At 53.8% G+C, this 26,654-nt stretch overlaps 1 protein-coding gene across 2 annotated transcripts in view; it reads left to right on the top strand.

The window, feature by feature from the left end:
• Nucleotides 1–3,155: 3,155 nt before the first annotated feature.
• The window catches only part of PEX5 (peroxisomal biogenesis factor 5), a 38,144-nt gene continuing 14,645 nt past the window's right edge, over nucleotides 3,156–26,654 (top strand). Inside the window, exons 1-3 of one of the 2 annotated variants that reach the window (XM_075348275.1) lie at nucleotides 3,156–3,348; nucleotides 3,426–3,572; nucleotides 5,836–5,871. In XM_075348275.1, the coding sequence (XP_075204390.1) occupies nucleotides 3,435–3,572; nucleotides 5,836–5,871 (174 nt within the window). In that variant the 5' untranslated portion in view covers nucleotides 3,156–3,348; nucleotides 3,426–3,434. The remainder of the gene's footprint in view (nucleotides 3,349–3,425; nucleotides 3,573–5,835; nucleotides 5,872–26,654) is intronic. The other variant, XM_075348274.1, reaches the window with a different exon arrangement.

The raw sequence follows: 26,654 nt of genomic DNA, 5'->3' as shown, positions 1-26,654 counted from the left end.
ACCTTCCTCGCCCCGCAGCCTGTTTTCACCTTCCTCGCCCCGCAGCCTGTTTTCACCTTCCTCGCCCCGCAGCCTGTTTTCACCTTCCTCACCCCGCAGCCTGTTTTCACCTTCCTCGCCCCGCAGCCTGTTTTCACCTTCCTCGCCCCGCAGCCTGTTTTCACCTTCCTCACCCCGCAGCCTGTTTTCACCTTCCTCACCCCGCAGCCTGTTTTCACCTTCCTCGCCCCGCAGCCTGTTTTCACCTTCCTCACCCCGCAGCCTGTTTTCACCTTCCTCGCCCCGCAGCCTGTTTTCACCTTCCTCACCCCGCAGCCTGTTTTCACCTTCCTCGCCCCGCAGCCTGTTTTCACCTTCCTCGCCCCGCAGCCTGTTTTCACCTTCCTCACCCCGCAGCCTGTTTTCACCTTCCTCACCCCGCAGCCTGTTTTCACCTTCCTCACCAGGCCAAATTGTACAATTCTGACCAGTGTCACTGTATGATGTAATAACTCTGGAACGTCTCAGCAGATGCCGGTATCCGGAGTGTTTTTTCATTACATTTTATACCTCATGTTCGTGGTAATTTGTGGCTGATATCTTGTTTATGAGAATATTGAAAATTTGACAATATGTGGAAATTTTGCACTTTTCGAACTTTGAATTTTTGTGCCCTTAAACCAGAGAATTCTGTCACCCAAAACCAACAATAAATACCATCCCCACATCTCTGCTTCACATCAGCGCCATTTGTGAAACATCATTTTTTTGTTCGGACGTTAGAAGGGTTAAAGGTTTATCCTCAATTTCTCATTTTTCTAATAAAATTTAGAAAATAAATTTTGTTGATAGCTGTCTCTCTCCTCCTCCATGTTGTGGATGGCTGCCTCTCTCCTCCTCCATGTTGTGGATGGCTGCCTCTCTCCTCCTCCATGCTGTTACTGGCTGCCTCTCTCCTCCTCCATGCTGTGACTGGCTGCCTCTCTCCTCCTCCATGTTGTGACTGGCTGCCTCTCTCCTCCTCCATGCTGTGACTGGCTGCCTCTCTCCTCCTCCATGCTGTGACTGGCTGCCTCTCTCCTCCTCCATGTTGTGACTGGCTGCCTCTCTCCTCCTCCATGCTGTGACTGGCTGCCTCTCTCCTCCTCCATGCTGTGACTGGCTGCCTCTCTCCTCCTCCATGCTGTGACTGGCTGCCTCTCTCCTCCTCCATGCTGTGACTGGCTGCCTCTCTCCTCCTCCATGCTGTGACTGGCTGCCTCTCTCCTCCTCCATGTTGTGACTGGCTGCCTCTCTCCTCCTCCATGCTGTGACTGGCTGCCTCTCTCCTCCTCCATGTTGTGACTGGCTGCCTCTCTCCTCCTCCATGCTGTGACTGGCTGCCTCTCTCCTCCTCCATGCTGTGACTGGCTGTCTCCCCTCCTCCATGTTGTGACTGGCTGCCTCTCTCCTCCTCCATGTTGTGACTGGCTGTCTCTCCCCTCCTCCATGCTGTGGATGGCTGCCTCTCTCCTCCTCCATGCTGTGACTGGCTGTCTCTCCTCCATGTTGTGACTGGCTGCCTCTCTCCTCCTCCATGTTGTGACTGTCTGCCTCTCTCCTCCTCCATGTTGTGACTGGCTGCCTCTCTCCTCCTCCATGCTGTGACTGGCTGCCTCTCTCCTCCTCCATGCTGTGACTGGCTGCCTCTCTCCTCCTCCATGCTGTGACTGGCTGTCTCCTCTCCTCCATGTTGTGGATGGCTGTCTCTCTCCTTCATGTTGTGGATGGCTGTCTCTCTCCTCCATGTTGTGGATGGCTGTCTCTTTCCTCCATGTTGTGGATGGCTGTCTCTCTCCTCCATGTTGTGGATGGCTGTCTCTCCCCTCCTCCATGCTGTGGATGGCTGTCTCCTCTCCTCCATGTTGTGGATGGCTGTCTCTCTCCTCCATGTTGTGGATGGCTGTCTCTCCCCTCCATGTTGTGGATGGCTGTCTCTCTCCTCCATGTTGTGACTGGCTGTCTCTCTCCTCCATGCTGTGACTGGCTGTCTCTCTCCTCCATGTTGTGGATGGCTGTCTCTCTCCTCCATGTTGTGGATGGCTGTCTCTCCTCCATGCTGTGGATGGCTGTCTCTCTCCTCCATGTTGTGACTGGCTGTCTCTCTCCTCCATGTTGTGACTGGCTGTCTCTTTCCTCCATGTTGTGGATGGCTGTCTCTCTCCTCCATGTTGTGTCTGGCTGTCTCTCTCCTCCATGTTGTGGATGGCTGTCTCTCTCCTCCATGTTGTGGATGGCTGTCTCTCTCCTCCATGCTGTGGATGGCTGTCTCTCCCCTCCTCTATGCTGTGACTGGCTGTCTCTCTCCACCATGTTGTGACTGGCTGTCTCTTTCCTCCATGTTGTGGATGGCTGTCTCTCTCCTCCATGTTGTGTCTGGCTGTCTCTCTCCATGTTGTGACTGGCTGTCTCTCTCCTCCATGTTGTGACTGGCTGTCTCTCCCCTCCTCCATGCTGTGACTGGCTGTCTCTCTCCTCCATGTTGTGACTGGCTGTCTCTCTCCTCCATGTTGTGACTGGCTGTCTCTCTCCTCCATGTTGTGACTGGCTGTCTCTCTCCTCCATGTTGTGACTGGCTGTCTCTCCTCCATGTTGTGGATGGCTGTCTCTCCCCTCCTCCATGCTGTGACTGGCTGTCTCTCCTCCATGTTGTGACTGGCTGCCTCTCCCCTCCTCCATGCTGTGACTGGCTGTCTCTCTCCTCCATGTTGTGGATGGCTGTCTCTCCTCCTCCATGTTGTGGATGGCTGTCTCTCCTCCTCCATGTTGTGACTGGCTGTCTCTCTCCTCCATGTTGTGACTGGCTGTCTCTCTCCTCCATGTTGTGACTGGCTGTCTCTCCTCCATGTTGTGGATGGCTGTCTCTCCCCTCCTCCATGCTGTGACTGGCTGTCTCTCCTCCATGTTGTGGATGGCTGTCTCTCCTCCATGCTGTGACTGGCTGTCTCTTTCCTCCATGTTGTGACTGGCTGTCTCTCCCCTCCTCCATGTTGTGGATGGCTGTCTCTCCCCTCCATGTTGTGACTGGCTGTCTCTCTCCTCCATGTTGTGACTGGCTGTCTCTCTCCTCCATGCTGTGACTGGCTGTCTCTCCCCTCCTCCATGTTGTGACTGGCTGTCTCTCCTCCATGTTGTGACTGGCTGTCTCTCCTCCATGTTGTGACTGGCTGCCTCTCCCCTCCCCCTGATCTCTGTACTATCGGTCTCTCCGCCCCTTGAACTCTGTCTACAGGAAGAGACATCCGGGAGCGACAGACAGATCCATGGCAGCGAGAGACCCCCTCCTGCTGAACTAGAGGCAGCGCGGGGGGAAGGCGCGCACCCGGGGAGGTGACACAGCGAGGGTATGGGGGAGACGGTCATGTCTGGAGGGGCCGGTGTCTTATGTTGCTGCCTCCATTTTGCAGGCCGTCACCATGGCGATGCGTGGACTGGTGGACGCGGAGTGTGGGGGGGCCAATCCCCTAATGAAGCTGACGGGTCACTTCACCCAGGACAAGGGGCTGCGGCAGGAAGGATTGCCCAGCGTGGCCTGGCCCCCGGGGGCCCTAGGGGTGAGTGACCCTGCGCCAAAGCGACGCCACCGACTCAGTGCAAAAGGCGACCTCTGTACCCTCCACAGGAGGAACTACTAGTCCCTGCATCCCTACCAGCCCCTACATCCCTACTAGCCCCTGCATCCCTACTAGCCCCTGCATCCCTACCAGCCCCTGCATCCCTACCAGCCCCTGCATCCCTACCAGCCCCTGCATCCCTACCAGCCCCTGCATCCCTACCAGCCCCTGCATCCCTACCAGCCCCTGCATCCCTACCAGCCCCTGCATCCCTACCAGCCCCTGCATCCCTACCAGCCCCTGCATCCCTACCAGCCCCGGCATCCCTACTAGCCCCGGCATCCCTACTAGCCCCGGCATCCCTACTAGCCCCGGCATCCCTACCATCCCCGGCATCCCTACTATCCCCGGCATCCCTACTATCCCCGGCATCCCTACTATCCCCGGCATCCCTACTATCCCCGGCATCCCTACTATCCCCGGCATCCCTACTATCCCCGGCATCCCTACTATCCCCGGCATCCCTACTAGCCCCCGCATCCCTACCAGCCCCGGCATCCCTACCAGCCCCCGCATCCCTACCAGCCCCGGCATCCCTACTAGCCCCCGCATCCCTACTATCCCCGGCATCCCTACCAGCCCCGGCATCCCTACTATCCCCGGCATCCCTACTATCCCCGGCATCCCTACTATCCCCGGCATCCCTACTATCCCCGGCATCCCTACTATCCCCGGCATCCCTACTAGCCCCGGCATCCCTACTATCCCCGGCATCCCTACTATCCCCGGCAGCCCTACTATCCCCGGCATCCCTACTAGCCCCTGCATCCCTACCAGCCCCGGCATCCCTACTATTCCCAGCAGCCCTACTAGCCCCGGCATCCCTACTATCCCCGGCATCCCTACTATCCCCGGCATCCCTACCAGCCCCGGCATCCCTACTATCCCCGGCAGCCCTACTAGCCCCTGCATCCCTACTATCCCCGGCATCCCTACTATCCCCGGCATCCCTACTATCCCCGGCATCCCTACTATCCCCGGCATCCCTACCAGCCCCGGCATCCCTACCAGCCCCGGCATCCCTACCATCCCCGGCATCCCTACCATCCCCGGCATCCCTACCATCCCCGGCATCCCTACCATCCCCGGCATCCCTACCATCCCCGGCATCCCTACTATCCCCGGCATCCCTACTATCCCCGGCATCCCTACTATCCCCGGCATCCCTACTATCCCCGGCATCCCTACTATCCCCGGCATCCCTACTATCCCCGGCATCCCTACTATCCCCGGCATCCCTACTATCCCCGGCATCCCTACTATCCCCGGCATCCCTACTATCCCCGGCATCCCTACTATCCCCGGCATCCCTACCAGCCCCTGCATCCCTACCAGCCCCTGCATCCCTACCAGCCCCTGCATCCCTACCAGCCCCTGCATCCCTACCAGCCCCTGCATCCCTACCAGCCCCTGCATCCCTACCAGCCCCTGCATCCCTACTAACCCCGGAGGCCCTACCAGCCCCGGCATCCCTACTAGCCCCTGCATCCCTACCAGCTCCGGCATCCCTACTAGCCCCTGCATCCCTACTAGCCCCTGCATCCCTACTAGCCCCTGCATCCCTACTAGCCCCTGCGACCCTACCAGCCCCGGCGACCCAACCAGCCCCGGCGACCCAACCAGCCCCGGCGGCCCAACCAGCCCCGGCGGCCCTACCAGCCCCGGCAGCCCTACCAGCCGAGGCAACACTACTAGCCCCGGCCGCCCTACCAGCCCCCCTACTAGTCCCAACCGCGCTACTAGCCCCCCTACTAGTCCCAGCAGCAGATCATTGATGGCTTCTTACAGGGATTATTTGGCGCTCAATTCTCCACCATTTTCAAGACCTCTGCTTGCTGGCAGTACAGCGTAACATTCATGTTCACATCTACTTCTCACAGCTGAGCATTTGTTACATTTGTGAGACGTATCGGCCTCCGGATGGGAACAGATGCGTCCTAATCTCCCGCATCAAGGAAAACATCAAGCAGGCGACATGTACAGCCGGAGAATCAGGCCTCCGTCTCCAGGAGAAGCTGTGTTGCCTCTAGCAACCAATCACAGCTCAGCTTTCATTCTTCAAAAGCCGAATATGAAATGAAAGCTGCGCTCCGATTGGCTGATATGGGTAACAGGATGGCTCCATGAATCTGCCCCTTTTCTTACAGTGACTCATTAGGATTTGCTGACGCCTTTCATTGTTTTTTTTTTTTTTTTTTTGCAGATCTCGAAGCCTCTGGGAGAAGCGACAGAAGATGAGGTGAGTGCGACGCCCCCCTGCAGCACCGAGGGAATAAGACCGTGCTCAAAGGGAGAGAAGCGCTAATCTAGTGTTCTCTGTTATCAGCTACGTCAGGTTTCTTTTTTTTTTTTAACCCTATTTCCACATCCGCGGCATATCCCATGTCAGGTGTGGTTGTGTGGCGCGAGCTTAGTAGCTGTTTACCCTCCATACCATGCAGACGCCAGTTGTATTACACAGCTGGCACCCGCCTCTATCAGCAGCAGGTGCTTGCTCTGATCGATGCTGCTATTTTTGTGGGCAAGCCCCAGGCCGGGCCTCAGATTAGACCATAAATTTTACTTTATACCTCAGTACACGCCCCTTATTCCAATACAAAAATAGGTTTCTTTATTCGGGATAACCGTGAGTCTCATCTATAAAAATATTGAAATAAAAAATGTAATTGCCTTTTTTTTTTAATCTTTTGGTCACTGTATTTAACACAGATGGATGCAATAAAAAACAATTAAGGTGTTGTAAATACCCAAAAGTGGCTCAGTCTGCAGAAAAAAAAGTTACAAGTCTCCGAAAATTACGACACAAAATGAAAAAAATAATAATAATAATAAAATAAATATATATATATATATATATATATATATATATATATATATATATATATTTTTGTGGCCAAAAAATTCAGAACTTTGAAAACTAAAATAAAATATTATTATTATTATTTTACAAAGTTCTGAATTTTTTTGGCCACTAAAATAAGAATAATTTTATTTATTATTCTTATTATTTTAATGGCCAAAAAATTCAGAGCTTTGTAAAATAAATATAATAATAATACAAATAATAAATAAAATTATTATTATATTTATATTACAAAATTCTGAATTGTGTAAAATAAAAATAATAATAATATTTTCTTCGGCGCTCCATTGGGAGACCCAGACGATTGGGTGTATAGCTACTGCCTCCGGAGGCCACACAAAGTATTACACTAAAAAGTGTAAGGCCCCTCCCCTTCTGCATATACACCCCCCGTGGATCACGGGCTGCTTCAGTTTTATGCTTTGTGCGAAGGAGGTCAGACATCCACGCATAGCTCCACTGTTTTTAGTCAGCAGCAGCTGCTGACTATGTCGGATGGAAGAAAAGAGGGCCCATACTAGGGCCCCCAGCATGCTCCCTTCTCACCCCACTTTTGTCGGGTGTTTGTTAAGGTTGAGGTACCCATTGCGGGTACGGAGGCTGGAGCCCACATGCTGCTTTCCTTCCCCATCCCCCCTCGGGGCTCTGGGTGAAGTGGGATCTTACCGGTCTCCAGGCACTGAGACCGGGCTCCATCCACAGACCCAGAGAACCTGCTGGATATGGAGCTGAGTATCGTCAGGGACAGGGCCCTGCTACATTAAGGTACTCTGTGTCTCCGTACACATCGCGCACACACATACCAGCATGGCTGGGAGTGTTAGTGCGCCGGGGACAACAGCGCGGAGCGCTTGTGCTATTATTCACTGCAGCTTAGCTGAGTGAATTTAGGTGTTAGAAACTGCCGCGCCGGCCGCTGCGGGGTGTTTTACACTGTGGCGCGGCTGGGACTTGTGGTGCGCCGGGGACTTCCGCGCTGGCCGTGCATAGGACGGCCGCGCTTATTACTCGAGTCCCCGGCTTTGCGGCCTAGTTTTCACTTCGTTCCCGCCCCCAGCCCTGCCAGTCAGGGGAGGGGCGGGACGCTGTACAGACAGTCAGCGCCGAGAGCTGGAGTCTGCTTTGCATTCTCCAGCCCCCTTCACTGGACACAGTGGGACGCCAGTTTCCCGCTCTTGTCTGGGGCACGCCCACGGCCCGCCCCTCTTCACAAGACGCCGGCAGCCATTCCTGCACGCAGTCTGGGCTGGAGAAGGGAGACAAGCTCTGGGCAACCAGTCACAGGATTCGGGCGACCACACACCCGCCTTTGGGCGGGCGGTAAGCAGCACCTGAAGTGCTGACCCCACTAATGCCATTTGTACTTTATGCCTAGATGGCTAGACTACAGCAGCAAAAAGCAAGGGTGCTAAGGCACAGGCTTTCTAGGCTGCTTGTATTGCATGTGCTGAAGTGTTCATTTGTACTTTATGCTGGTATGCTATACACTGCACTGTACGGTCGCTATTCTTGGCTATATACTCCTAGATGGCTGGACAACAGCAGCAAAAAAGCAAGGGTGCCAAGGCACAGGCTTTCTATGCTGCTTGTACTGCATGTGCTGAAGTGTTCATTTGTACTTCATGCTTGTATGCTATACATTGCACTGTACGGTCGCTATTCTTGGCTATATGCTTCTAGATGGCTAGACAACAGCAGCAAAAAAGAAAGGGTGCCAAGGCACAGGCTTTCTATGCTGCTTGTACTGCACGTGATACTGTTCCACACGGCAGGTTCCACTGTCCCCATTGTGTGCAATGCTCCCCTGTAGCACTTGGTCAGCCGGGGTCTCTGCTAGAGGTGGCTAAAGGAACCACCTGTGAACCCTGTCCAGGGACAGGGACGGAGTTGCAGTTTCGGCTGATGGGTCTGTGACTGTGACTAACATCTTAGAGACTTTGCAGTCCAGACGGACCATGGGCAAGGTTGATACGCCCTCATTTGGAACAAATCAGTGCTCCGGGGGGGTCCCATGCATCCCAGGGCGCAGGCTCTGACACGGACGACAGTCCCAGACAGTCTAAGCGAGCTCGCTGGGAGCGGCACTCTGCTTCATCACTGGTTAGGGTCCCAGCGGGACTCTCTGTATGATGAGGCAGACGTAGCTGATCAGGACTCTGATCCTGAGACCGCTCTCAATCCGGATACTCCGGATGGTGACGCCATAGTGAATGATCTTCTAGCGTCCATCAAGGGAATTGTCACAAACCACCGGGGGGGTCACTCAGAAATCCCCCGCGCTGGCTACCAGTACGTCACAATCGGGGGGTAACAAGTGGGGGTCACCCCTCCTTTATACCTCCCGACCGACAGACAGAGCACGTGACGCGCTCTCTAGCGCCCCTCTTATAGTCAGGCCAATTATGGAATTGCCCGACCATAAGCAAGGAGGCCGCTATACTACTTATGCCGATTATTGAAGGGTCCCCGGTGAGAGTAAGGTATATATTCCCCCGACCTCCGCGGGCGGAATATATAAAATCTCCCCGAATCTCACTGGCCTCCCCACAATAATCCTTGGCACAATTCGCTGCCACCAACCGATTTACGGTAACTATTAGCCGAACACACAGACGTGGGAGTCAAGATCGAGATAACAGAACAGCCCAAGATTAATTATATAATTTAATCAGCCTAAAGCACACTAGAAACTACAATATATACAATAGGGAATCTACAGAATATACATATGTCAGAGTACAGTTACAATCAAAGCATGGGTTACAAACAGGCATACACAGTTCCAGCAGTTACCTTGTTGCGTCTGGCCACAGGGGGGCGCTGTACCCAGGTTTCTAGGATCCTTCCCACAGATGTTTCCTACACGTGCCCCCAGCGAGAAGAACCCTGGAAAATGGCCGAAGTAGGGTTATCAACCTGGGCAGATCCAGGTCCCCTCCTACCTTAGTGACCTCACAGGGAAGCACTGCCACTCCCCCTGCATGGATCAGAATTATCCAGCAAAGGGGATATTGGCCATAACTTTGCCTGGGAGCGTCGTAGGCAGACGCCAATGCTCTCATTGTGACAGTTATGAATTTAGCTACAGAACGAGGGGACTCATGACCTGTCTGCCAGTTCCCCATTGGCTGATATCACGCCTGGGGCATTTCCCAATGTCCTGCTCCCATAAAAAGGGTGTGCCGGCATCGTCTGCATGCGGAGACACCATTTTTATGGTTGCCATATTTATCGGAAATATGGCTTGCGAGATATGAACCATTTTTTACTGGAGTCGTTCTGTCTGGCTATTTCCATAGCCTTGCTAACTAGCTAGCAGCTCCTACTACAGGGTGACGGCAGGGAGTCATCCTGTGTCCATTGTTCCCACACCACCTCATCTCCATATCACAGGACATGGCCATGGAGGTGTAAGTGGAACACTGAGAACAAGAAGGGAGGGGGCACTGCCAGGGAGTGATGAGGGATTATGACTGGAGTCATAATTCATCTTCATATCCCGGGATTTGCCTCACACCTCCCCCCTTTTGAGGGCGCTAGGGGGCAGCACACTCCGGTGTTCCCCCGTGCGCCCGTCCGCGACCTCTCCTTGTCGGGACAGCCCGTCTGCGTTACCGTGGTCACGGCCCCTTTTGTGGCGAATGGTGAAGTTGTATTGCTGGAGCGCAAGGCTCCATCGCAACAATCGCCCATTCGTCCCAGAGACGGTGTGCAACCAGCTGAGGGGATTGTGGTCCGTCTCCACGATGAAGTGGCGCCCGTATAGATAGGGTTGCAGACGCTGCAGGGCCCACACTATGGCCAGGCACTCCTTCTCCATCGTGGAATAGGCAACTTCCCTTGGTAACAGCTTCCTGCTCAGGTACAAGACTGGGTGCTCTTGGCTCGCAGAGTCCACCTGGCTGAGCACCGCACCGAGGCCGAAGTCACTGGCGTCGGTCTGTACTACAAACGGCCGCGTGAAGTCGGCTGCCTGTAGCACGGGCGGGCTGGACAGGGCGTCCTTTAGGGCCCGGAAGGCTGTCTCGCAGTCCATTGTCCAATCGACTGCAGAGGGCAGCTTCTTCTTGGTGAGGTCCGTCAAGGGCTTTGCCAGGCTACTATAGCATGGAACAAACCTCCTATAGTACCCAGCGGTCCCCAAGAAGGACATCACCTGCTTCTTGGTCCTGGGGGTGGGCCAGGATGCGATGGCCTCCACTTTCTCAGGCTCGGGCTTCAGTGTTCTCCCACCTACCCGGTGACCGAGGTACTGGACCTCGCTCATGGCCAGCTGACACTTCCCCGGCTTGATGGTCAAACCTGCCCGGTGGATCCGCCTGAGCACCTGTGCTAGATGCTCTAGGTGGTCCTCCCAGGTGGGACTGAAGACGGCAATGTCATCTAGGTACGCGGCCGCGTACCCTTCAAGTCCCTTGAGCAGGGTGTTGACCATCCGCTGGAAAGTGGCAGGGGCATTCCTCATCCCGAATGGCATCACCGTGGACTCGTACAGTCCAAATGGGGTAATAAAGGCAGAGCGTTCCCTGGCCTTGCGAGTCAGGGGGATCTGCCAATATCCCCGGCTCAGATCCATGATGGTCAGGTACTGAGCCCCGGCCAACTGATCGAGCAGGTCATCGATGCGTGGCATTGGGTACGCATCGGCGACCGTGACCGCATTGAGCCCCCTGTAGTCCACGCAGAACCGAGTGGTTCGGTCCTTCTTAGGGACGAGGACTACAGGCGAGGCCCAAGCGCTGTTGGATGCCTGGATCACCCCCAGCTTCAGCATCTCGTCAATCTCCTGGCGCATGTGTTGCTGCACCTCCAGGGAGACCCGATATGCTGAACGCCGGATCGGGGGATGATCCCCAGTGTCCACGTGATGGACAGCCAAGTCAGTCCTTCCGGGCTGGTTGGTAAACAACCCCCGGAAGTGGAGGAGGGTGGCCCACAGCTGGGACCGTTGGTCCTCCAAGAGCTGGTGGCCAACCTCCACATCCTCAATGGATCCGCCGGCCCTAACCTGGGCTAGCATATCCAAGAGGGTTTCCGCTTCTCCCTCCTCGGGCAGGTTGCACACGGGGAGCGCACACGCCTCCCGCTCATGATGTGCCTTCATCATGTTCACATGGAAGGGCTTCCGCCTTCCACGGGCAGGGTCCAGGGTGACCAGGTACGTTACAGGGTTGAGCTGCTGGTACACGAGGTATGGGCCTTCCCAGGCTGCCTGAAGCTTGTCCTGTGGTACGGGGACCAGTACCCACACCTTTTGACCCACTTGGTAGGTCCTCTCACAAGCGTTCTGGTCGTACCAACGCTTCTGATCGGCCTGGGCTTGAGCCATATTGTCGTGTACCAGTTGCGTCAAGGCCTGCATTTTGTCCCGGAAGCGCATGACATACTCGATAACCGACACTCCAGGGGTGGCCAAATCCCCTTCCCAAGCCTCTTTCACCAGAGCCAGGGGGCCCCGCACACGTCGCCCGTACAGGAGCTCAAACGGTGAGAATCCTGTTGAGGCCTGTGGAACCTCCCGGTAAGCAAATAACAGGTGTGGGAGATACCGCTCCCAGTCACGCCCATGGGAGTCGACCAACATCTTAAGCATCTGCTTTAAGGTGCCATTGAACCGCTCGCACAGGCCATTAGTCTGTGGATGGTACGGGCTGGCCACCAGATGTCGCACCTGGACTTGCTTACAGAGGGCCTCCATCAGCTGGGACATGAATTGGGTCCCCCGGTCAGTGAGCATTTCCTGGGGAAAACCCACTCGGGAGAAAATCTCCAGCAATGCGGTGGCCACCTTGTCAGCCCGAATGGACGACAAGGCCACTGCTTCTGGGTACCGGGTGGCATAGTCCACTACCGTCAGTATGAAGCATTTCCCGGAGCTGCTGGGGATGGCCAGCGGGCCGACCAGATCCACAGCCACCCTCCTGAAAGGCTCATCGATGATTGGCAGAGATACTAGTGGGGCTTTGGGGCGTGGCCCCGCCTTCCCCACTCTCTGACAGGTTTCACACGAACGGCAGTAGGCAGCCACATCGGCCCCCATTTTTGGCCAGTAGAAATGCTGGTTTAACCTGGCCTTGGTCTTAGCGATCCCTAGGTGTCCGGCCATCGGAATCTCATGTGCGATCCGCAACAACTCCGTCCGGAACGGATAGGGTACCACCAACTGTCGGTCCCTGGGCCACGCCTCCGGTGAACCCTGCTGGACCGTGGCCCGGTACAGCCGTCCTTGGTCCCAGACCACTCGCTCCGGGTCCGAGTCCGAGGGAGGCTGTGCCGCCTGCTCCTTAAGAGCTTTCAGGCTGTCGTCAGCTTCTAACGCTGCCTGAAACCCCTGACTAGATGTGGCCAGAATCGACGAGACTGTCACATCTTCAGTCAGTACCCCGGGACCTGTGTCCTGGCCTCCACCTGACTCGGCTGCCACTTGGTCAGAAGGGGAAGAGCTATCGGACCTCCGGGAGGCCCCTTGGCTTCCAGCACTCCCACTGCGGGTGACAGCGGCCACAGCCGCTGCGACCGTGGGTCGTGCCTGCTCCTCCTCCGTTCCTGACCAAGTCGCCGGTTCAGGCAGACCTACCTGGCTTCCTGACACCCCGGTTGTGGGGGAACCATGCACCGAGATCTTACCTGGGAGCACTTCCGCTCCTGGACCGGCCCCAATCTCACCTGCCTGTTCCCCTCCTGCAGCAACAGAACCCCGCTGTGAAATCTCTGGGGACCCCACATTTGCTGTGGTAGCCCCCACCCCACACACTGGTCCTCCCCCTGCAGCACCCTGCTCTCTGCTTATCCCTGCAGAGGGCAACAGATCCCAGCTCACAGGCTGGTTACTTGTAGAGGCATTGTCACACCTTTCTCTGACCCCCTCCCCTGTCACAGCTGCAGCTGAGTGTGTGTCTATGGTGTCTATGCAAGCAGAAATATCAGAGTTCACTCCCTCCTCCCTTACATCATTCATAGATAACACATTAACATTGTTAGGAGTCATGTCAGTACGGGCTGAAGGTTCAGCCCTTGGGGGGGGCCCAAACTGGGAGGTTATCTGCCCCAAATCTGTCCCAAGTAGCACGTTTGCAGGGATCCGATCAGTTACCCCCACCTCCCTCACCCCCCGCCCTGCGCCCCAGTCCACATAAATGTCAGCAACAGGCAGCGCCGGGTCAGTGCCTCCAATCCCGGAGACAGCGAGGGTTTTTCCAGGGATCAAGTCTTGGGGGGACACCATCTCAGGCCGCACCAGAGTCACCTCCGAGGCGCTGTCTCGCAGTCCTATGGTCACAGACCGGCCGACGGTGACAGGTTGGAAGCTGTCCGGGGCCTTGGGACGCTGAGGGCACATGGCCTTGAAGTGTCCAGGTAGGTTGCACTGGTGGCACCGTCTTGGCTCTGCCACGGGCTTGGAGAGGGGAGTTGAGGGGGACACCCCCTGCAGTCTAGGGGCAGGTGGGGCAGTCGCAGAATTCATCTTACCCCCTCTCCAGGTGCTGCTGGTGGCCGCTCTCCTGGCCTCAGGGGCCCGGTTGTTGGTGTAGTCATCGGCAAGGGCAGCTGTAGCCGTGGACCCCTTTGGCTTCTGGTCTCGGATGAACTGGCGGAGATCCTCAGGGCAGTTCCACAAGAGTTGCTCCGTGATGAACAAGTCCAGGATCTCCGGTCCGGTGGAAAGCTGCAGGCCTTGGGTCCAGTGGTCGGCAGCTCGGGCAAGTGCCCGCCGGTGGTCAGCCCAGGAGTCCTTTGGTCCCTTCTGTAGGCTCCGGAACTTCTTGCGGTAGGACTCTGGAGTGAGGTTGTACTGTTGGATCAGGGCCCGCTTGATGGTGTCGTAGCCCTGATCTGCCTCAGCAGGCAAATCCCCAAGGATATCCAGGGCCTTACCCCTTAAACGGGGGGTCAGGTATTTGGCCCACTGGTCCTTGTCCAGATGGTGCTGCAAGCAAGTCCGTTCAAAAGCAGTCAAGAAAGAGTCCAAGTCTCCATCCTTCTCCAGCACTGGGAAGTCCTCAACACGGACCTTTGGAAGTTTGGTGTCTCGAAGGTCACATGTGGCTGATGAGGGCCGGAGCTGAGCTAGCTGCAGCTGGTAGTCACGGTCTGCCTGTCGCTCTCGCTCTTCACGCGCTGCCTGCCGCTCTCGCTCCGCAGCCTCACGCTCTGCGTGCCGCTCTGCCCTGCGCTCTGCCAGGAGTTCCTTGTAGCCCTTCTGGTCTCCAGCCTGGAGAAGGGCCATAGCCATTTGAAGAAGGCTATCCGAGCCTCCCAGGCTCGGTGGAATGGCACGTGGTGATCTGCGGCACGCTGCAGAGCTAGGCGATTCACTGTCCCTTTCAGAGCGGAGGGCTGGCATCTGGCTCGTTGAGGAACCTTGGGTGAGCTCCTCCTCATCTTGTCCAGCAGTGCCAGGTTGCGCAATGTCCTCGGCAGAACGGTTTTCTGGCGTCGAGCTCCTGGAGGACTCGTGGGCAACCTCCTCATTGCTGTCCACAGCACCGTCCTCCCTCTCTTCGGCTCCTGCCTTAGCATTGGCCAGTTGCATAGCTCTGCTCCTGGTGCCATCAGCCATTCTTGCAGACTTTTGGTCACTGACACAGAACTGACACCTGATGCCTCCACACACCTTACAGTATCTGCACTCTGACACTCTAGTGTTGAGCTAGTCTGAAGACCCCAGCAGCCACAGCTGCTGCAGGCAGTCTTTAGTGTCTGGGAGTATGGGTCTCACACTCACACACACTATTATCTCGATCCCACCGCTATGCCACCAATATGTCACAAACCACCGGGGGGGTCACTCAGAAATCCCCCGCGCTGGCTACCAGTACGTCACAATCGGGGGGTAACAAGTGGGGGTCACCCCTCCTTTATACCTCCCGACCGACAGACAGAGCACGTGACGCGCTCTCTAGCGCCCCTCTTATAGTCAGGCCAATTATGGAATTGCCCGACCATAAGCAAGGAGGCCGCTATACTACTTATGCCGATTATTGAAGGGTCCCCGGTGAGAGTAAGGTATATATTCCCCCGACCTCCGCGGGCGGAATATATAAAATCTCCCCGAATCTCACTGGCCTCCCCACAATAATCCTTGGCACAATTCGCTGCCACCAACCGATTTACGGTAACTATTAGCCGAACACACAGACGTGGGATTCAAGATCGAGATAACAGAACAGCCCAAGATTAATTATATAATTTAATCAGCCTAAAGCACACTAGAAACTACAATATATACAATAGGGAATCTACAGAATATACATATGTCAGAGTACAGTTACAATCAAAGCATGGGTTACAAACAGGCATACACAGTTCCAGCAGTTACCTTGTTGCGTCTGGCCACAGGGGGGTGCTGTACCCAGGTTTCTAGGATCCTTCCCACAGATGTTTCCTACACGTGCCCCCAGCGAGAAGAACCCTGGAAAATGGCCGAAGTAGGGTTATCAACCTGGGCAGATCCAGGTCCCCTCCTACCTTAGTGACCTCACAGGGAAGCACTGCCACTCCCCCTGCATGGATCAGAATTATCCAGCAAAGGGGATATTGGCCATAACTTTGCCTGGGAGCGTCGTAGGCAGACGCCAATGCTCTCATTGTGACAGTTATGAATTTAGCTACAGAACGAGGGGACTCATGACCTGTCTGCCAGTTCCCCATTGGCTGATATCACGCCTGGGGCATTTCCCAATGTCCTGCTCCCATAAAAAGGGTGTGCCGGCATCGTCTGCATGCGGAGACACCATTTTTATGGTTGCCATATTTATCGGAAATATGGCTTGCGAGATATGAACCATTTTTTACTGGAGTCGTTCTGTCTGGCTATTTCCATAGCCTTGCTAACTAGCTAGCAGCTCCTACTACAGGGTGACGGCAGGGAGTCATCCTGTGTCCATTGTTCCCACACCACCTCATCTCCATATCACAGGACATGGCCATGGAGGTGTAAGTGGAACACTGAGAACAAGAAGGGAGGGGGCACTGCCAGGGAGTGATGAGGGATTATGACTGGAGTCATAATTCATCTTCATATCCCGGGATTTGCCTCACAGGAATGTTGGATATTTCTCCCTCAGCTCCTCCGGTGGAGGAGTCAGCTTCACAGCAGGAGAAATCGCTTTTCAGTATCTCAAGCGTATATTGAGTACTTTTCTGGCCACTCTGACTTCAGAGAAGCAATCCGGAAACACCACACTTATCCAGATAAGCGTTCTCCAATCGTATTAAGGATACACGTTATCCTTTTTTCTCCCTGACGTGGTCAAGCGCTGGACCCAGTGTCCAAAGGTGGATTCCCCTATCTCCAGGCTTGCGGCTAGATCCATAGTTGCAGTGGAAGATGGGACTTCACTTAAAGATGCCATTGACAGACAGATGGTCCTCTGGTTGAATTCTGTCTATGAAGCTATCGGCGTGTCGGTTGCTCCGGCATTCGCAGCCGTATGGGCATTCCAAGCTTTTTCAGCTGGTCTTGCGCACGTGGACACTGTCACATGTACATCTGTGCCGCAGATGGCGTCCTTAACCTCGCAATGTCTGCATTGCGACTTACGCTATTAATGCTGTCCTGCACTCTACGAGCCGTACGTCAGTGGCGTCCGCCAACTCCGTGGTTTTACGCAGAGCCTTGTGGTTGAGGGAATGGAAAGCAGATTCTGCTTCCAAAAAAGTGCTTAACCAGTTTGCCATTATCTGGTGACAGACTGTTTGGTGAGCGATTGGATGAAATCATTAAACAGTCCAAGGGTAAGGACTCTTCCTTACACCAGCCCAGATCAAACAACACCAACAGAGGAAGGGACAGTCGAGGTTTCGGTCCTTCCCAGGCTCGGGCAGGTCCCAATTGTCCTCGTCCAAAAGGACTCAAAAAGCTCAGAGAGGCGCAGATTCCTGGCAGGCTCAATCACGCCCAAGGAAGGCAGCCGGAGGAACCGCTACCAAGGCGGTTTCCTCATGACGTTCAGCTCTCTCTCTCCGCATCCGCGGTCGGTGGCAGACTCTCCCGCTTTGGCGACATTTAGCTGCCACAGGTCAAAGACCGGTGGGTGAGAGACTTTTTGTCTCGCGTGTACAGGATAGAGTTCTGTTCTCGTCCTCCGACTAGATTTTCAGAACTTCCCCACCTCCCGACCGAGCCGATGCTCTTCTGCAGGCAGAAGGAGTGGTAATCCCTGTTCCTCCTCAGGACCAAGATACGGTTTTTACTCCAATCTGGTTGTGGTACCAAAAAACGACGGCTCTTCCGTTCCGTTTTGGACCTAAACCTGCTCAACAAGCACGTGAAAACCAGGCGGTTCCGGATGGAATCCCTCCGCTCCGTCATTGCCTCCATATCTCAAGGAGATTTCCTAGCGTCAATAGACATCAGGATGCTTATCTCCACGTGCCGATTGCTCCAGAGCACCGGTGTTGGCTACGATTCGTTATTGAAGACGAGCATCTTCAGTTCGTAGCCCTGCCCTTCGGTCTGGCGACAGCCCCACGGCTTTTCACAAGTTCATGGCAGCAGTGGGAGTAGTCCTGCACTCTCAGGGTCACTCTGTGATCCCTTACTTGGACGATCTACTTGTCAAGGCACCCTCTCAAGAGGCATGCCAACACAGCCTGAACGTGGCGCTGGAGACTCTCCAGAGTTTCGGGTGGATCATAAACTTTTCAAAGTTAAATCTGACACCTACCCAATCGCTGACATATCTTGGCATGGAGCTTCACACTCTCTCAGCGATAGTGCAGCTCCCGCTGGACATACAGCGTTCACTACAGACGGGGGTGCAGTCTCTCCTTCAAGGCCAGTCACACCCCTTAAGACGCCTCATGCAGAGGCAGTCCTTTTCGCGCAGTTTCATCTGCGTCCACTTCTATAGGACATTCTGCACCAATGGGATGGGAAGTCAACGTCCCTAGACAGGAACGTACCCCTTTCTCAGACGGGCAAGGACTCTCTTCAGAGGAGTCCACCCCTCAGATCAATGTTCTGGAAATCTGGGCAGGGTATCTTGCCCTGCAAGCCTTCCAGCAGAGGCTGGAAGGCAAACAGATCCGAATTCAGCCGGACAACTTCGCAGCGGTGGCATACATCAACCACCAAGGCGGAACACGCAGTCGGCAAGCCTCCCAGGAAGTCCGGCGGCTTCTGATGTGGGTGGAAGACAGAGCATACACCATATCCGCAGTTCACATCCCGGGCGTAGAAAACTGGGAAGCAGACTTCCTCAGTCGCCAGGGCATGGACGCAGGGGAATGGTCTCTTCACCCGGACGGGTCTCAAGAAATCTGTAGCCGCTGGGGGAGGCCGGACGTCGACCTAATGGCGTCTCGGCACAACAACAAGGGCCCGATTTTCATGGCGCGGTCTCACGATCAAAGAGCTCTGGTGGCAGGCGCCTTAGTTCAGGATTGGTCGCAGTTCCAGCTACCCTATGTTTCCCCCTCTGACACTGTTGCCCAGAGGGCTACGCAAGATCAGCTCCGATTGCCGCCGCGCCATCCTCGTCGCCCCAGACTGGCCGAGGAGGTCGTGGTACCTGCATCTGTGGCATCTCACGGTCGGCCAACCGTGGGCACTACCAGACCGGCCAGACTTACTGTCCCAAGGGCCGTTTTTTCCATCTGAATTCTACAGCCCTGAACCTGACTGGTGGCTATTGAGTCCTGGATCCTAGCGTCTTCAGGATTATCTCAAGACGTCATTGTCACCATGAGACGGGCTAGGAAGCCGACGTCTGCCGAGATCCACCACAAGACGTGGAAGATATTCTTATCTTAGTGCTCTGCTCAGGGAGTGTCTCCCTGGACATTTGCATTGCCTACTTTTCCTTCCTTCCTGCAATCTGGTTTGGGAAAAGGTTTGTCGCTCGGCTCCCTTAACGGACGAGTCCCAGCGCTGTCTGTATTCTTTCAGAAGCGCATAGGGCGACTTCCTCAGGTACGCACGTTCCTGCAGGGGGTTTGTCACATTGTCCCTCCGTACAAGAGGCCGTTAGACCCATGGGATCTGAACAGGGTACTAATTGCTCTCCAGGAGCCGCCCTTTGAGCCTCTGAGGGATGTTTCACTTTCTCGACTTTCACAGAAAGTGGCCTTTTTGGTAGCGGTCACGTCTCTTCAGAGAGTGTCCGAGCTCGCAGCGCGGTCATCCAAAGCTCCCTTCTTGGTGTTTCACCAAGACAAGGTAGCGCTGCGCCTGATTCCGGGGTTTCTCCCTAAGGTGGTATCCCCCTTTTCATCTCAGTCAGGATATCTCCTTACCTTCCTTTTGTCCTCATCCAGTTCATCGATATGAATTGGATTTGTATTTGTTGGATCTGATGAGAGCACTCAGAATCTACATTTCCCGCACGGCGCCCCTGCGCCGCTCGGATGCACCCTTTGTACTTGTCGCTGGTCAGCGCAAAGGGTCGCAGGCTTCCAAATCCACCCTGGCTCGATGGATCAAGGAACCAATTCTTGAAGCCTACCGTTCTGCTGGGCTTCCGGTTCCATCAGGGCCGAAGGCCCATTCTACCAGAGCCGTGGGTGCGTCCTGGACATTACGGCACCAGGCTACGGCTCAGCAGGTGTGCCAGGCGGCTACCTGGGCGAGTCTGCACACCTTCACCAAGCGTTATCAGGTGCATGCCTACGCTTAGGCGGATGCCAGCCTAAGTAGAAGAGTCCTGCAGGCGGCGGTTGCCTCCATGTAGGGAAGGGCTGTTTTTACAGTCCAAACTTGAGGTATTAATTTACCCACCCAGGGACTGCTTTTGGACGTCCCAATCGTCTGGGTCTCCCAATGGAGCGCCGAAGAAGAAGGGAATTTTGTTACTTACCGTAAATTCCTTTTCTTCTAGCTCCAATTGGGAGACCCAGCACCCGCCCCTGTTCCTTCGGGATTTTTTGGTTGTTCGGGTACACATGTTGTTCATGTTGAATGGTTTCAGTTCTCCGATGTTCCTTCGGATTGAATTGTTTAACCAGTTATTGGCTTTCCTCCTTCTTGCTTTTGCACTAAAACTGAAGCAGCCCGTGATCCACGGGGGGTGTATATGCAGAAGGGGAGGGGCCTTACACTTTTTAGTGTAATACTTTGTGTGGCCTCCGGAGGCAGTAGCTATACACCCAATCGTCTGGGTCTCCCAATTGGAGCTAGAAGAAAAGGAATTTACGGTAAGTAACAAAATTCCCTTCTTTATTTATTTTACACAATTCAGAATTTTGTAATATAAATATAATTAATAATTTTATTTCTATTTTTATTATATTTATTTATTTATTTCTTCGGCGCTCTATTGGGAGACCCAGACGATTGGGTGTACAGCACTGCCTCCGGAGGCCACACAAAGCAATTACACTAAAAAGTGTAAGGCCCCTCCCCTTCTGGCTATACACCCCCAGTGGGATCACTGGCTCACCAGTTTTCTGCTTTGTGCGAAGGAGGTCAGACATCCACGCATAGCTCCACTGTTTGTAGTCAGCAGTAGCTGCTGGCTATATCGGATGGAAGAAAAGAGGGCCCATATGGGGCCCCCAGCATGCTCCCTTCTCACCCGCGGTGGTGCTTGTAAGGTTGAGGTACCTATTGCTGGTACAGAGGCTGGAGCCCACATGCTGTTTTCCTTCCACATCCCCTGGAGGGCTCTGTGGAAGTGGGATCTTGCCGGCCCCCAAGCCCTGGGGCCGGGCTCCATCCACAGACCCAGAGAACCTGCTGGATTTGGAGCTGGAGTGCCGTTCAGGGACAAGGCCCTGCAACTTTCAGGTACTCTGTGTCCCCGGCAGGCACGGACACTCTCAAGGCTTGCTGAGCGTTATAGTGCGCCGGGGACAGTAGCGCTGTGCGCTGGGGTTAGGTCACTGCAGCTTTGCTGAGTGACGTTACATGTCGGGAACTACTGCGCCGACCGCTACTGGAGCGGCGGCGCAGCTGCGACTTGTGGTGCGCCGGGGACTTTGCGCCGACCGCGCTTCTACGGCGGCGGCGCTTCTAACTTTAGCCCCCGGCTTCTGCGGCCTAGCGCCGCTTCGTTCCCGCCCCCACCCTGTCAATCAGGGTAGGGGAGAGACGCTGCTCAATAGGCAGCGCCGAGGGCTGGAGCTTTATTTACATGCTCCAGCCCTCTCACTAGGCACAGTGGGAAGCAGGCTTCCCGCTTTTCGTCTGTATACGCCCAGGGCCCGCCCCCCCTCTCCACAAGGACGCCGGCAGCCATTACACATGCGGTCTGGCTGGGGAAAGGCAGCAGGCTCTGGGAGACCCAGACTAAAGGGATTTCGGCGACCACACACCCGCTCCTAAGCGGGCGGTAAGCTGCACTTAGTGCTGGCCCCACTTGTGCCTCAGTGATATATTAGTGTACTTTTTTTCTTGGTACCATATATATATATATTTGCACTGTAAGGTCGCTTCTTGGCTGGACACCCTGTACTGCTCTGAGGAGGCAGCAACATGTCATCCGCAAAACGCAAGGGTGCCAAGGCACAGGCTGTGTACAGAGGATGGCGCTTCACTTAAAGATGCCAACGACAGACAGATGGACCTTTGGTTGAAATCTGTCTATGAATCTATCGGCGCGTCGTTTGCTCCAGCATTCGCGGCCGTGTGGGCACTCCAAGCTATTTCAGCTGGTTTAGCACAGGTGGATGCTTTCATACATCCAGCAGTGCCGCAAGTGGCGTCCCTAACTTCGCAAATGTCTGCATTTGCGACCTATGCTATCAATGCTGTCCTAGAATCTACGAGCCGTACCGCTATGGCGTCCGCCAATTCTGTGGTTTTGCGCAGAGCCTTGTGGTTAAAGGACTGGAAAGCAGATGCTGGTTCCAAAAAATGCTTAACCAGCTTGCCATTATCTAGAGACAGACTGTTTGGTGAGCCATTGGCTGAAATCATAAAACAGTCCAAGGGTAAGGACTCTTCCTTACCACAGCCCAGAGCAAGTAAACCTCAACAGAAAAAGTGGCAGTCGAGGTTTCGGTCCTTTCGAGGCTCGGGCAAGGCCCAATTCTCCTCGTCCAAAAGGACTCAGAAAGAACAAGGGAACTCAGATTCCTGGCGAGCTCACTCACGCCCCAGGAAAGCAAGTGGAGGAACCGCTTCCAAAGCGGCTACCTCATGACTTTCGGCCTCCTCCCTCCGCATCCTCGGTCGGTGGCAGGCTCTCCCGCTTTTGCGACATTTGGCTGTCTCAGGTCAAAGACCGGTGGGTAACAGACATTCTGTCTCGCGGGTACAGAATCGAGTTCAGTTCTCGCCCTCCACTTCGGTTCTTCAGAACCTCCCCACACCCCAACCGAGCAGATGCCCTGCTGCAGGCGGTGGACTCTCTAAGAGCAGAAGGAGTCGTGATCCCTGTCCCCCCTCTCGAACGGGGGCGAGGATTTTACTCCAATCTCTTTGTGGTTCCAAAAAAGGACGGCTCCTTCCGTCCTGTTCTGGACCTAAAACTGCTCAACAAGCATGTGAACGCCAGGCGGTTCCGGATGGAATCCCTCCGCTCAGTCATTGCCTCTATGTCTCAAGGAGATTTCCTAGCATCAATAGACATCAAGGATGCTTATCTCCACGTGCCGATTGCTACAGAGCACCAATGCTTCCTACGCTTCGTGATAGGAGACGACCATCTTCAGTTCGTAGCTCTGCCATTTGGTCTGGCGACAGCCCCTCGGGTGTTCACCAAGATCATGGCGGCAGTGGTAGCAGTCTTGCACTCTCACGGACACTCTGTGATCCCTTACTTGGACGATCTACTGGTCAAGGCACCCTCTCAAGAGGCATGCCGACTCAGCCTGAATGTTGCACTGGAGACTCTCCAGGCGTTCGGGTGGATCATCAACTTCCCAAAGTCAAATCTGTCACCGACCCAATCACTAACGTATCTTGGCATGGAGTTTCATACTCTCTCAGCGATAGTGAAACTTCCGCTGGACAAGCAGCGGTCTCTACAGACTGGGGTGCAGGCTCTCCTTCAAAGTCAGCCGCACTCCTTAAGACGCCTCATGCACTTCCTCGGGAAGATGGTGGCGGCAATAGAGGCGGTTCCGTTTGCGCAGTTTCATCTGCGTCCACTTCAATGGGACATTCTCCGCCAATGGGACGGGAAGTCAACATCCCTGGACAGGAAGGTCTCCCTTTCCCAGACGGCCAAAGACTCTCTGCAGTGGTGGCTTCTTCCCACCTCATTATCACAGGGAAGATCCTTCCTACCACCGTCTTGGGCGGTGGTCACGACAGATGCGAGTCTGTCAGGGTGGGGAGCAGTCTTTCTCCACCACAGGGCTCAGGGTACGTGGTCTCAGCAGGAGTCCACCCTTCAGATCAATGTTCTGGAAATCAGAGCAGTGTATCTTGCCCTACTAGCCTTCCAGCAGTGGCTGGAAGGAAGGCAGATCCGAATTCAGTCGGACAACTCCACAGCGGTGGCATACATCAACCACCAAGGGGGGACACGCAGTCGGCAAGCCTTCCAGGAAGTCCGGAGGATTCTGATGTGGGTGGAAGCCACAGCCTCCACCATATCCGCGGTTCACATCCCCGGCGTAGAAAACTGGGAAGCAGACTTCCTCAGTCGCCAGGGCATGGACGCAGGGGAATGGTCCCTTCACCCAGACGTGTTTCAGGAAATCTGTCGCCGCTGGGGGGTGCCGGACGTCGACCTAATGGCGTCACGGCACAACAACAAGGTCCCAACCTTCATGGCACGGTCTCGCGATCAAAGAGCGCTGGCGGCAGACGCCCTAGTGCAAGATTGGTCGCAGTTCCGGCTCCCTTATGTGTTTCCACCTCTGGCACTCCTGCCCAGAGTGCTACGCAAAATCAGATCCGATTGCAGCCGCGTCATACTTGTCGCCCCAGACTGGCCGAGGAGGGCGTGGTATCCGGATCTGTGGCAGCTCACGGTCGGCCAACCGTGGGCACTCCCAGACCGACCAGACTTACTGTCCCAAGGACCGTTTTTCCATCGGAATTCTGCGGCCCTGAACCTGACTGTGTGGCCATTGAGTCCTGGATCCTAACGTCTTCAGGATTGTCCCAAGGGGTCGTTGCCACCATGAGACAGGCTAGGAAGCCCACGTCTGCTAAGATCTACCACAGAACGTGGAGGATATTTTTATCCTGGTGCTCTGCTCAGGGAGTGTCTCCCTGGCCATTTGCATTGCCTACCTTTCTTTCTTTCCTGCAATCTGGGTTAGAAAAAGGTTTGTCGCTCGGCTCCCTTAAAGGTCAGGTCTCGGCGCTATCCGTCTTTTTTCAGAGGCGTTTGGCACGCCTTCCTAAGGTGCGCACGTTCCTACAGGGGGTTTGCCATATCGTACCCCCGTACAAGCGGCCGTTAGATCCATGGGATCTGAACAGGGTACTAGTTGCCCTCCAGAAGCCGCCCTTCGAGCCTCTGAAGGAGGTTTCACTTTCTAGACTATCACAGAAAGTGGCTTTTCTGGTAGCGATCACATCTCTTCGGAGAGTGTCTGAGCTGGCAGCACTATCATCCAAGGCTCCCTTCCTGGTCTTCCACCAGGACAAGGTTGTGCTGCGTCCTATTCAGGAGTTTCTCCCGAAGGTGGTATCCTCTTTTCATCTTAATCAGGATATCTCTTTGCCTTCGTTTTGTCCTCATGCAGTTCATCGGTATGAGAAGGATTTACATTTGTTAGATCTGGTGAGAGCACTCAGAATCTACATTTCCCGCACGGCGCCCTTGCGCCGTTCGGATGCACTCTTTGTCCTTGTCGCTGGTAAGCGCAAAGGGTCGCAGGCTTCTAAAGCCACCCTGGCTCGATGGATCAAAGAACCAATTCTTGAAGCCTACCGTTCTGCTGGGCTTCCGGTTCCATCAGGGCTGAAGGCCCATTCTACCAGAGCCGTGGGTGCATCCTGGGCATTACGACACCAGGCTACGGCTCAACAGGTGTGCCAGGCAGCTACCTGGTCGAGTCTGCACACTTTCACCAAACATTATCAGGTGCATACCTATGCTTCGGCGGACGCCAGCCTAGGTAGAAGAGTCCTGCAGGCGGCAGTTGCCTCCCCGTAGGGGAGGGCTGTCTTGCGGCTCTAACATGAGGTATTTCTTTACCCACCCAGGGACAGCTTTTGGACGTCCCAATCGTCTGGGTCTCCCAATAGAGCGCCGAAGAAGAAGGGAATTTTGTTACTTACCGTAAATTCCTTTTCTTCTAGCTCTTATTGGGAGACCCAGCACCCGCCCTGTTGTCCTTCGGGATTGTTGGTTTGTTTGCGGGTACACATGTTGTTCATGTTGAACGGTTTTCAGTTCTCCGATGTTACTCGGAGAGAATTTGTTTAAACCAGTTATTGGCTTTCCTCCTTCTTGCTTTTGCACTAAAACTGGTGAGCCAGTGATCCCACTGGGGGTGTATAGCCAGAAGGGGAGGGGCCTTACACTTTTTAGTGTAATTGCTTTGTGTGGCCTCCGGAGGCAGTGCTGTACACCCAATCGTCTGGGTCTCCCAATAAGAGCTAGAAGAAAAGGAATTTACGGTAAGTAACAAAATTCCCTTCTTTACAAAGTTCTGAATTTTTTGGCCATTAAAATAATAATAAGAATAATAAATAAAATTATTCTTATTATTTTAGTAGCCAAAAAAATTCAGAACTTTGTAAAATAAATAATATAATAATAAAAATATTTTATTTTAGTTTACAAAGTTCTGAATTTTTTGGCCACTAAAATACTAATAAAATTATTATTTATTAAACTTTTAGTGGCCAAAAAATTCAGAACTTTATAAAAAATAAAAGTAATAATATAAATAATAATTTTATTTATTTTAGTGGCCAAAAAATTCAGAACTTTGTAAAATATAATATTGTTGTTATTATATTATTTTTATTTTACATTATTCAGAATTTTGTAATATAAAATAATAATTTTATTTCTATTTTTATATTTATTTATTTTACAAATCTCTGAAATTTTTGGCCATTAAAATAATAATAATAAATAAAATTATTCTTATAATTTTAGTGGCCAAAAAAATTCTGAACTTTGTAAAATAAATAATATAATAATATTATTATTTTAGTTTACAAAGTTCTGAATTTTTTGGCCACTAAAATAATACTAATAAAATTATTATTTATTAATATTTTACTGGCCCAAAAATTCCGAACTTTGTAAAATAAATAATATAACAATAATAATAAATAATATTATTTATTTATTTTACAA

The sequence above is a fragment of the Anomaloglossus baeobatrachus genome, chromosome 5 (genome assembly GCF_048569485.1).
Source record: "Anomaloglossus baeobatrachus isolate aAnoBae1 chromosome 5, aAnoBae1.hap1, whole genome shotgun sequence".
In the NCBI taxonomy this organism is placed as follows: Eukaryota; Metazoa; Chordata; class Amphibia; order Anura; family Aromobatidae; genus Anomaloglossus; species Anomaloglossus baeobatrachus.
The sequence above is the reverse complement of the archived record's forward strand: the minus strand, read 5'-3'. Positions and strand labels throughout refer to the sequence as shown.